The sequence below is a fragment of the Elephas maximus genome, chromosome 20 (genome assembly GCF_024166365.1).
Source record: "Elephas maximus indicus isolate mEleMax1 chromosome 20, mEleMax1 primary haplotype, whole genome shotgun sequence".
Lineage (NCBI taxonomy): Eukaryota > Metazoa > Chordata > Mammalia > Proboscidea > Elephantidae > Elephas > Elephas maximus.
This window is the reverse complement of record NC_064838.1, coordinates 49,723,907-49,736,677: the sequence shown is the minus strand read 5'-3', so window position 1 is coordinate 49,736,677 and position 12,771 is coordinate 49,723,907. Positions and strand designations below refer to the sequence as shown.

At 43.5% G+C, this 12,771-nt stretch overlaps 1 protein-coding gene across 2 annotated transcripts in view; it reads right to left on the bottom strand.

Annotated features, from left to right (window-relative positions):
* LARS2 (leucyl-tRNA synthetase 2, mitochondrial) overlaps window positions 1–12,771 on the bottom strand; it is a 195,036-nt gene that overhangs the window by 157,747 nt on the left and 24,518 nt on the right. For both annotated transcript variants that reach the window (XM_049862438.1, XM_049862439.1), the window contains exon 4: window positions 1,081–1,172. In XM_049862438.1, coding sequence (XP_049718395.1) covers window positions 1,081–1,172 — 92 coding nt within the window. The remainder of the gene's footprint in view (window positions 1–1,080; window positions 1,173–12,771) is intronic.

Below are 12,771 nucleotides of genomic sequence, written 5' to 3'. Positions count from 1 at the left end.
AAAATACCTTGAGGGAGTGGTGAAAACAAACACAGAAGGCACAATGTTATTTGCGTAAAAATACCGTAAACAAATAGGTATGGCTGTGTTCCAATAAAACTTAATTTACAAAAACTGACAGTGGGCCAGATTTGGCCCACAGATCATAGTTTGTCAACCTCTGATCTAGGTTACATTAAGCTATTTTTTGCCATGTTTGATGTTTGATCAGTTTTATTGGAATCATAATGTTCTCCTTTTTTCTATTGCTCCCATTAACTTAGAATTAGCCATAACTAGAACAGTGGAAAGTAGAGGTCAGGAAGAAAAAAGAGAAGTGAATGGTGCAGTAGATGTTTTTACAATGCAGCCCTGGGCAAGATAAAGCAAAGGAGGTGAAGGACACTGGGGACAGGCTCTGGAACTGCCCTTCTACATCTCTGAGGTGTAGGGTGGGGAAAGAACCCAGGCTTTTGTGAAAGGTGTTGATGTAGTGGACTCAGAGCATTCTCCTGGGTCTGGTGTGAGGCCCTAAAGGATTTTATCAGATGGGAGAGGGACAGGCACTGCTAGCCTATGTGTACATGGAAACCCGGGTCATGGGTGGGATTGGACTGTGTTCCCGCTTGGAGAAAGTCACACCCAGAATAAAGTTGCCATATATTTCCATGTTGAATGCGTAAGTTCCTCTTGCTTCTGAATGGAACAAAAAATTAACAGAATCTTCAGAAAAAATTACAATGTAGAATTTGTATGTAGGTCAAACTATAGTTAAGAAGAAGATGAAAAGTATTGCAGAAATTTAACAAAATGTGATCCTCTCCTTCTTCCTCCTTCCAAATGCAAAGAAAGGGAGAAAAACTTTGTAAATCACAAAGCATCAAAATGAACACATGGATGAATAATCAAAACATCTCTTGTTTTTTAGATAAGAATACAGCACGCTAAAAGACAAACATCAATATATAGAATCCTGTTTGTGGTTCAGCAGACTACAACGTTTTGTTTGCTTTGCTTTCAATTTCTTGTGCATAGAGTAAAAACCAAAATTGCTTTAAAGGTTTCTGTATATAAGTGTTTGAAGAGACAGTAAACACATACCTTTGTGTCCAACTTTCTGGGTGCAGATTCCTCTCAATGGCCGCATTTTCAGCAGGCAATCCGAATGCATCCCATCCCATGGGGTTGATGACCTGACTCCCAGAAAGGAAACATCAGTCATGGCAAATTGTTAAAACCTCTATCACTATTCTCTTCTGGGCAACAAACAGCATTCTCCCCAACTAACATGCTATAAATATTTTAAATGAATTGCAACCTGCTAGCGGCTATGAGTCAGAATCAACTTGCTGGTACCCAACAACAGCAGCTGTGATTTTGGTATACGAAATGCTCCATATGTAGTTTCCCCATCTCCTCTGTAAAATGGGAGTAATAACAGTAGCTACCTCATCAGGCTGTTGTGAAGACTGAATGAGTTATATAAGAAAGGAGCTTAGAGCAATGCCTGCCATACAGTGAAATGCTGTATATCGCGTCATCTATTATTAGTAGTATTATTAAAGAATACAGCTTTCTAATCTCTTCCTACAAGACATTTCCATTCTTCAAAGACCAGGGAATCACAAGATCTTAGTGTTCAGAGAGGCTTTTGAGATATCTCCTCCACCCCCTTATTTCCCAGTTCAAGAAATAGGTCCAGGAAGAGTAAGTGGCCTAGCTAGGTTACACTAGAAGCAATTTCCTTAAATAACGATAGGCCAATAAGACATTTTTTTCTTCAAACAGATGATAGTCATAGCTCAGCTGGCAGCTGCAGCAGCAAATTCCCGCAACCGAACTTAGATGCCGTGAATAGGAACAACGATTTGAAACATGTGCTGTGGCATCAGGGGACAGCCTGAGAAGGCCGGGCTCTCTGCCCACTGTCAGGAAAGACACCTGCTTTCCACAATCATCCCTATCATTCTGATACTGATTTCAGCCGCGAAGCCCATAGACACAGCATCTCTCCCAGCCAGATTCTGAAGCTTGTCTGTGAGGTATGGACTGCCCAGTCAGGCTCCGATATTCAGAACACAGCTCATTCCAGTCCAACCTCACACTTCCTGTCAAGCTACTGGTGTGTCAACTGTGACAAGCTGTTTGTTTTCAGTCACGCAGAGAGCCTGAGCTTCTGCTGAAATACACTTCCTTGTGACGAGGATGAACATACCGAGGCACTTCCTGGTGGGACCACCTCATCACCCATGTAGAGCAGAATGGGACATTTTCACCTAGAGAAATAGGTCTTGCTTTCTTTTACAAATAAGTTTTTTCTCTGATTATAGAAGTAATGCATATTCACCGCAGATAAGGTGGTAAATAGAGAAAAATATTCAGATGAAAATAAAACTCACCTCTAACTCTACCACACAGCCATAGGCAACCAGTTATTTTTGGTAAATTTACACCCAATTTCTTTTCAAGACTGGGATCATGTTATTTAGATGTGTATTTTTTTATCTCCTAATTTCTTTCACTATACATTATCCCAATGCATCCTTTGAATGATAGCTTTGAATGGATAGTACCTGCTATAGTTAACCGTTCTCCTGAAAATTATTACCACTTTTCACTATTATACCTAAGATGATGAACATTCTTGGGTATAAAACTCCGTACATACTTCTGACATTTCCTTTGAACAAATTAGTAGAATGAAATTAGAGGGTACAAGGCTATGAACATTCTTAAGACTAATCAAATGGCAACCCTAGAAGCTTGTACCAAATTGCACGTGTGTCATATGCTAGCACCCAGAGGATTTTTTCCATCTTTATGTCTAGTCCAAAGTCTCTCCTGAAGTGCACACAGGTATCACCCACTGACCACTGGCCATCTCTGACTCAAGGTCTCATAAAAACCAAACCAAACCCGTTGCCATCAAGTCAATTCCAACTCACGGCAACCCCATCAGTCTCAGAGTGGAACTGCACCCCACAGGGTTTTCAATGACTGTGACCTTTCGCCCAGGCCTTTCTTCTGAGGTGCCTCTGGGTGGGTTCAAACCTCCAACCTTTCAGCCAGTAGCTGAGCGCTCAACCTTCTGTACCACCCACGGACTCCCATAAGCACCTACAATTCAAAGTGTCTCAAACTGGACTATCGTCTAATCCCAGTTCCTAAATCTGTCCTTGCCCTGGTCCCTGTCTTAGCAGGTACGGAACTGATAAGAGACCAGGCATGCCCCTCCTGGTGGCTGGGGCCAGTTGCCTTAAGTCATACTTCCATATGTACATTATTTATAGAAGCAGATTTCAGAAATCTGATGGATTGTCGTACTCCCTCCAGGAGTAATCCCATCTAAAGAACTAAGACGATTCATCTAAAACCAGAGCCACTCCAACTCCACTGGCCGGTGAGTGGGAAATGTTAACAAGGGCTGCTCTTCAGGAGGCTGCGTGGTATTGAGAGAAAAAGCCCCTAAAACCAAATCTGCCATTAACTAACAGTGGGGCCTAGGGCATATTGCTTACCCTGAGTCTCAACTATAAATCACGACTGAAAGTAGCTGCCTTGAATTGTTGAGTACAGTAAAACCTACGAAAGCTGGAACTTATGCAAGGTGGAAACTTGTCAGAGAAGGAAACTCAAGTATTTTCCACTTAATAGAGAGTGACAGAAAAGTGGTGACTGCACTCTGTCAAAGGCGGAAAACTTGCGAGACCCAGAAAAACAAGGCAGTCCCACTGAGTTCTGGCTCTCACAAGTTTCACTGTGTATGCCAGCATATCTGTCGCGCACCTACCTGCCATGGTGCCCAGCAGAATGAAAAGAAAAAAAAAAAACAGCTGCCGTCAAGTCGCCTCCGGCTCATGGCTCCCCTACGTGCGTCACAGTAGAGCTGTGCTCTGTAGCTTTTATAGCCGCTGATTTTCTGCAAGTAGATTGCCATGCCTTTCTTCTGACGCACCTCAGCAGCTGAGCACATCATCGTTTGTACCACCCAGGGACACCCAGCAGAGTGTGGGCACCCAATTAACGGCAGCTTGCTGTTGTGGCTGCTGCTGTCATATGTCATACGGTTTTTAGCAGCTCACAACACCATGCATCACTACTGCCCTTGCCAAAATTTCAGCCCATGTCTCTCTGGCCGCACTTAATATAGTTGCTACCTGATAACAGGTGGGGAGATACTATGGTGTCACATGTATTCTCATCCTTGCACACTCCCTGGGTGGTTACTTATGACAAGCCTCTGTAGAAACTTGGTGCCAGGCAGTGGAAGTTCTCACCTAAACTGAACAGACCGTGGAGGCTCGAAGGGCCAGCCAGTACCTGGCTCCCTGCTCAGTAAAAGGGGCTGGAAGGTCTTCTTTCCTGCATAATTAGTGGCTCACATCAGATGCTTTGAATGGAAGCAGCCCAGCCGTTCTTGCCACAGCTGATCGGGCCGGGGTACTGCATGAGCAGAAGGCAACCGCCATCTGCAAGTGGGCAAGAAGGGGCCTCTCAGGCTTCCCTAGGCAAGAACACTACCCAGGGGGGATTTGCCACATTGGGACACTGGATCTGACTCACTTAGGTCTGCTCTCTGGGACAGATATGGGTTTGGTGAACCAGCAGTGCTATGGGTCTCCTCGGTTTGCTGTTGCTCCAGGCAAGGCTGGTTTGCCAGGTCCTGTGCTATACTCCCCAGCCCTGGCGACCTGGGAAGTCCTGGCAGCTCCGGATTTCCAGCCTGAGAGGACTCCCATGCTATATAACTTCAGTTCCTACATCCACACCTGTTTCTGAGGGCAATCTGAATGAGCTTCTCTTATTTTTTCTTATTTGATATTTTTCAAATTACAAAAGTAATGCAAGCTCATTTTAACAAGTAAAATGACACAATACAAAGATACGTAAAGGCAAAGCTGATCCTCTCCCCATTCTCAACTCCTGATGTAACCGCTAGCACCAGCCTGTGTATTCTTCCATACCTTTTTCCTCACTCAAACATATATATACAAGCACACATACACATGCATAGGAACTTTGTTTTTATAGAAACAGAACCTACTGTACACATTTTATGACCTGCCTTTTTTTTTCATATAACACTATATCATGGATAACTGTGCAAACAATGTGTGTGTACAAATGTATATGTCTTTTTAAAAAATTCTAAACCAGAATGAGGTATCACCTCACCCCTATTAGAATGGCATCGACCAAAAAAAAAACGGAAAACAACAAGTGTTGGCAAGGTTATGGAGAAACTGGAAACTTCATCCATTGGTGGTGGGAATGTAAGATGGTGTAGCCACTGTGGAAAACATTTTGGTGGTTCGTCAAAAAGCTGAACACAGAATTAGCTTACAGCCCAGCAATGCCAATCCTAGGTATATACCCAGGGGAAGGAAAGCAGGAACAGAAAAGAAACCTGTGAACCCATGTTCACTGCAGCACTTTTCACAACAGCCAAAAGGTGGAAACAATCGAAACGTTCATCAACAGATGAATGGATAAATGTGGTATGTACACACAATGAAATACGCAGTAATAAAGAGAAATGAAGTCCTGATACATGCCACAACATGGATGAACCTTGAGGACGTTATGCTGAGAGAAATTAAGTCAGTGGCAAAAGGGCAAATACCGTATGATCTCACTTATATGAAATAAGCAAATACACAGAACCCAAAGATTTTTAACGGTTACAGCCAGGGGTGGCAGGGAGGAGGAAAGGGGGAGTTTTTGTTTGGGGGCACTGAGTTCATGCTAATAGTGGTGGGATGTTTTGGATGAGGATAGAGACAAGGGTGACCTAAAATGAAAAATATAATTGATGTCATTGAGTTATAAACGTGGAAGTTGTTGGGTTGACAGATGGTTTGGTGAGTGTGTTTTCACCACAATAAAATAAAAAGAAACAAAAAAATTCTACCATCTTTACACATATATTCTCTGAGTAGATCTTTTCTGTGCAATTTTAGGAAGCTGACAGACTAGACAAGTCTCAGCCCAGTGGATCTTTTTGACCAGAGGACTCTCTTCCTCTTGTTCAGTGTGGCTGACCCAAAGTGCTTCATCTTCCCAAACAGCATCCTCCCCTTCTTCCGGGGAACTACTCCTCTTCCACCTTCACACAGTCCCGGTGGGGACTGCTAACCTCAGAGCCTACCCTCTTGGCTCCAGAGGGAGGTGTGTGCCCGAGGCCGGACCACCAGAGCCACGCTCCAGGCTTGTCCGGAGCTCTGTGAAAGGTGTGGGGACACTCTTCTCTCCTTGGTCTGGAGTCATGAGAATAGCAGTCCAGGGCTCCAGGTGGCCCTACCTCCCACCCTGTGGAGATGTCTCAGACAATTAAGCTAGCGTGTGAAGAGAAGCAGAAATAGGAGATGGAGAGAGACGGGGATATGGATATCCTTCAAAGCCTTGGCCCCAATCCCTAGTGTGCCTGGTTCCTAAAACACTCCCTTTGATTCTATAAATTATATCAGAATCTTTAAAAACAAACCCTCCCTTTTTGCTTAACGTGATCAGAGCCAGGTTTCTGTCCCTGGTAGCCAAGATTTCTAACTACTAAAACAAACGCCCTTGATATAGCTTTCTCTTGAGTGTTACTGGAGCCACAGGTGACAAACATTTCCCTATACAAACTGTAAAGCTTCAGAGTTCCTTCTCTTTAATTTTTATAAGCTAAAAAAAAAAAAAATCCAATTCTGGGGATATGTGCTGGATTACTAGGAAGTTCTGCAATACTTTCGTGGATAATACCTGAGTTCAGCTTCCAGCTGGGCTTCAAATCCTCCTAGGGATGCCTCATTGGCCAAATGATGTAACTGATGTGTAGCTGTTCAGTGAGGATGGGGAAAACTTAATTCCCACTTGGTTTCTCTGCTGGAATTGCCAAAAGGGCACCAGTTCAATGTCTCTGCCTATTACCATTCTATTTGTTACCATTCACATTTTTTTAAGAAAGTCAAAACAGAGGCTCTCATTAAAAAAAAAAAAGTTTGCATCTATGTAATATACATTTCTATTTGTGTTTTCAGGTGGAAATAACATAAAAAAGATATTTTTAGCTTACTTTACCTATGCTACAAAAATAAAGTTATAGAAAATCTAGTTTCCAAAATATTTAATATTCTTACCAAAAATTAACAAAAAACAAATGTCTGTCCTAGAGAGAAGAGACGAATATAGATTGTGGGAAGGCCTTTATGCACCTTGAAGTCATAGGAATTCTTTCTGCCATGGGTCAGACTACTGGAATATATGTCCCTGAGAGATTCTTGGAAACGGGAAAGGGTTCCATCATTTCTATACCCTGGATCTCCCAGAGTTCCACTGACCAAGTGCCGATCTCATACCCGTACTATAAAATGATTCACTCCTATCAAGGGGTAAATGGAGTGAAGACCTGCAACAAGATTACAAAATACCAAAGCTAGTCTCCTTCCCCTAGGCAGCAGATTTTATTTTCTGGTCACGTCTTTATGGTCTCTTTATATAAAGGACACTATGTCAGGTGCTTCCTCTGCCAGCTTCATTCATTCATGTCTTGGTTTCTGATAAGTCGTTCAGATCTAATACCTCCATTCAAGGTAGATGATACCTAGTCCTTGCCCCTGATTTCTCTATGGCCAAGACAGCCCAAGTCATTTATCAGAAGAACTCTAAAACTCTCCTTTTTGGTTCTGAAACTCTTATTTCTTTCTTTCTATCCTCCTAACTTGGTTTACTCCTTCCATAGTTCCAGAGTTAACTGTACCTACAGCTCACATCTGTCAACTAGGTAATTTATCCTTGAAAATAAAAAAAATCAATATCTAGATTTATATGCTGGGGCCCACCTGAGACCTCTCAATTCTTAACCTCTTCTTGGATGTGAGGGCCTTCTGTAAGCTACAGAACATTTTCCTCATGTATTTGATATATTTTTACATCCATCAAAAAAGACGATACATTGAAATACACATCTTATCAGTGGGAAAGATGGAAATGTGACATCATAGAAGATGGCAGAAGACTACTAATAATCATTTTAATATAATAAATGTAAAACCATTCAGAGAAGAAATTAAGAAAAAATCCTAGTAGCTATAACTTGGAAATCCATAAAGTAAGCTTCCAAAGTCTGAAAAACCATCATTTCCAGCTGTTCCTTTAAACAAATGTTCTAAATAGTTAAAACTGAGTGAGAAGCCAAGAGGACAGTGAAACAACGCTGACATTCACATCAGCAAGAAGTCACCACTGCCTCAAGATGGAAGAGACACAGGGAGGAAGCAGCATCAACAGAGGCCAGAGGCTAAGGCTGGCCACAGAGCTGAAAACAGGTTGGTCTGCCCAGGTGGAACTGGATTGGAGACAAAGAGAAAGAAACTCCCTAGCTTCTCCCTTCCTACTGCCCACCAATATAGCCAGGATTTTCTATTGTCCAAAACCGGCTGAAGGCCAGCTAAGACCAGACCACGTGACCTCCAGGGGTCAGCCCTTCTGCCACACGAAGAAAAGCAGTGGATGGATCTGACGGCGAACTGGCCAAGGACCAACACAGGAACACTGGCAGGACTGCAAAACCTACCATGATTTGTGATATCAAAGGGGAGTGAGGGCCAGGCCAGGGCCAGCTATGAAGATCAAAGACTAGGAGTTACTGATGCGAGCAAATACAGGAATCAGAGGAGCTCTGGCAGTCTGAGATCAGAACTTGCCAGAAGGTGATGTCTGGGAGCTGGGGCTAGGCCAGACTCCGGTGTGGACACAGTCACGTGGCCATGGCCCACCATGGCAGGGCCTCACATACCCTCCAAGCCAAGCCATGGGCATCTCATGGCTGGCAGGCAGGATGGATGGCAAGCAGACTAAGAGAAAGGGATACAGGAGAAGACAGTTACATACGACAATGCACAGACAAGGCTCTGGAAGGATATACACAGGAAAATGCCAGAGGTTACTGCCAAGAGGGGCCTGGTGGGGGATGGAAGGGGTCAAAGAGCCTTATCTACGTTCTTTATTTTTTTTTTAAGGAAAAATATATTGGACTTCTAAAAATACGTTTTTTAAGAAGAAGAAAAAAGAGCAGGCAAAGGGATAGTTCTTCCTCCAATACAGGAAGTGAGACCAACTACAGTTAAGAAGAGTTCGGAGGTATATGGAAAGAAGCTGCCACAGCTGGTCACCTACCTCCCTCCCCACCCCCCACAATTGTTACTATGAAAAAGCCAACTGGTTCCCTAGGAATGACCGGCTTTCTGTCTCTTCCATCAGAAAACAAACATTATATTTGAAATCAACTTGACTTCTAATTGAGAGCAGCCATGGTTACAGCTTCTCAGAAAACTGCTATTTTCAGAGAGTGTCACAGTCTCTTTGGAGTAGATTCAATACTTTTTATTTCCAAGAAATGAAAAACAGAACAATCAATTTTGTTTAGCAAGTTTAATAACCCACCACTATTACAGACTGGAGATCAAAATCAAGCAGCTACCTCAGAGTAAAAAAATCCAAGGGCGGACCCTGGGCCCACAGCAGACACCCTCCTCCAGGAATGTGGAGGTAAACTGGTAGGCAGGTAAATCAGCCAATTTCCAATCTAGGCACTTGACCAGCAATTCATTCTCCCCTTCAAATTTCATCTGGGAGCACCAGCCCTGGAAACCCACTATCTACCTTCAGATGCTACAGAGATTGGAAAATCTGAAAACCAGATGCCGTGCTAGGAACTCTCTGGGCTCTTAATAAACACTTGTTGACCGCCCAGCAAACTGGAGACTGATGAAACATGTATTATCGTTCACTTGCTAAGAACTTCCCTTGCTTCCTGACATTTGTGCATAACCACATTACAACTACGCAGCTGCCAGACACACAGCCTAAATTTCCCTCCTCCTCCACAATAAATGGCAAAGAGGCCCAAGCAAAACTCTCTACTTAGGCAGTGCCTGGTAGCTTTGTGCCTGAGACGCATTCGTCGAAGCACAGCTCTGTGAGGGGGACTTGGCACCTTGATGTTTTAATCACCCGATTCTGGACCAGAAGGTGCTGGGAAGACAGCTGAAGTGGGAGGCAGGTAATTTTATTTTCCCACCATCTGTGCACACAACATATGAAAACACAACAAAATCACCATATGGTCCTACGCTTTAAATATGTCATCAGACATTCTATGAGTTTAAGAAGAAACCAATTGGCAGGACAGACTTTGCTGATTATTGAAAGAGAATCATTTCTCTCTGGTTTCAAATGGCCCCTGCTTTGAACCTCAGGACTACTTATTATTGTCGCTATTAATCACGCTACACTTGAAACCTACATTACAGTTTTTAAAGGGTTTTCTCATTCGTCATCGCATAGAAACCTCTCAATGAACCTGTGGGGCACTCGGGGCAGGTATCATCATTACTGCTGACTAAAGACCTGATTCCTGATCGACTCATCACTCTCAAACCACCTGCCTCTCTGCACATAAAGTCCCCATTAATGTATGTGCATACTCACGGCTTGGTCAGCTGCTTGTGACCATTAGCTTTCTTTGCACTCCAGTATGGTCTGTCTTTGAACCTAGAGAACCACATCTGTTTAGCTCTGTAGCGCACTCCACCCCATTCACAGTATTTTTCTAAGTGCCAAACCTAGACCGCTTACATCAGAATTACCTGGAATACTTATTTAAAATGCAGTTCCTGGGCCCCGCCCCAGACCCACAGAATCATAATCTGCCTTTTTAGCAAGCTCCTCACAGGGTCATTATGCACCCTAATGTTTAAGAACCGTCACCATACAGAGAAAGGCTTACAGAGCTTAAGCGGTTGGATGTCAAACTTGATGGTGACAAGTTTATGTCCTGGGCAGTGTTTCTCAATTCCAGGGGCTCAAATTCAGGGGTCTGCTAGTTCTCCTTTATGGTGTTTAAGAACTGCTGTCAGCCAGGTCTCTGCCTTGAACACAGCCCTCCTGCTGACCTATGCTGAACATCCATGTAGCACAAGCAAGAAATAAACTCTGGCCGTTTTAAGCCACTGAGATTTTGGGATTGTTCATTACTGCAGCATATAACCCACTGTTTCTGACTAGGAGATCTTACCACCGAGAATGAATGGGTGTCTGAGGTTGACTCTGTGTTGATAATCATGTAAACATCAGAGATTACCTTAAGTGACAGGGCTTAACTTTTAATTCATATTTACCAAACTTGAGTCCGAGGGATTTGTGAATTCTCAAGTTTGAGAAATACTATCCTGGGCTACTACTATTTTCAATGAACACTTAATACAGACCTAACAAAGGAGTTGTATGCTTTTAAAAACATCCATTGAATCAATCAACTCAACAAATAGTTGAGGCTTACCAGACAGTAAGCTCCTTGGGAACAAAGGGCCCTATAGATTGTAGCTGCTCAAAAATGCTGGTTACATTTGATCATTAACAGTTGACACTGCTAACACAAAAGAAGTTAGAGAGACCTTCCCCGCCCTTGAGAAGCTTATAAATACATCATTGGACAGGTAAAAACCTGTGTGAACATATGCTGTTATTACTGGCTGTCAACAAGTTGGCTCCCAAATCATGGCGACCCCGTGCACAAGAGAAGGAAACACTGCCCAATCCTGCACCCTCTCCATGATGGGTTACAGATCAGACCACTGTGACACACAGGGTTTTCATCGGCTGATTTTCAGAAGTAGATCACCAGGCCTTTCTTCCTAGTCTGTCTTAGTATGGAAGCTCTGCTGAAGCCTATTCAATATCACAGCAACATGAAAGCTTCCACTGAGAGGCGGGTGGTAGATGCATATGAGGGGCACTGGCCAAGAATCAAACCTGGGCCTCGCACATGGAAGGTGAGAATTCTACCACTGAACCACCATGGAAGACATAGATTTACCTAAAGTTAGTCTATGGTTCTGACTATAAGTGCTAAATTACTTCTCAATAAATGCGGGCTGGAAAATTGAGAGATGGGTTTATGGTGGAAGTAAGAATTTAAATGGGTCTTGAAGAATAACAGGGACTTACTTATAGAAGACAGTGAGAAGCACTCCAAGAAGGAGCTACCTGAGTAAAATACACAGAGGTGAGAATGACGATAGTGTACTGTTGAGACAAACATGCACCTAGTCCCATGGGGAACAGGTCAACAGAATAATCAGCATAAAGAAAACTAAAATAAGGAATAACATTAGACTCTGTTAAAAATATTCATGGTTAATATGTAGGTTAAAATTTAAGGGTATTAGAGATTAGCTCAAAGGAACCCTGGTGGTGCAGTGATTAAGTGCTCAGATGCTAACCGAAAGGTCAGTGATTCTAACCCCCCAGCTGCTCCACAGGAGAAAGATGTGGTAGCCTGCATCCATAAAGATAACAGCCTTGGTAGCCCGCATCCATAGAGATTACAGCCTTGGTAGCCCTATACAGCAGCTCTGCTCTGTCCTACAGGGTCGCCACGGGTCGGTATTGACTCAACAGCAATGGGTAGAGATTAGCTCTGGAGGATGTAAGCAGAGAGAGTCACCTGTGGGCTTCCTAGGTACTGGCACAGATAAGGAAAGGCTGCCCCACTGCTGGCACAGTAAGACTGTCAGGGCCTGAAGCCTGGACCCAGGTAGCATGGCTGCCCGAGGGAGAGAAGCACTGCCTTTTAATGAAGCATGACAAGGTTCCTGAGTGCCACCATAGCTGGAGCTATAACAAGCTCTGTGCCACAGTCCTGTGCTCCTCACTCTGGCGGTCAGGGAGGGGAGGTCCATCTTTACCCAAGGGAACTGTGATGACCATGGGTTTCAGGCACATCTCCATGAGCTACAAGGAGGCCAT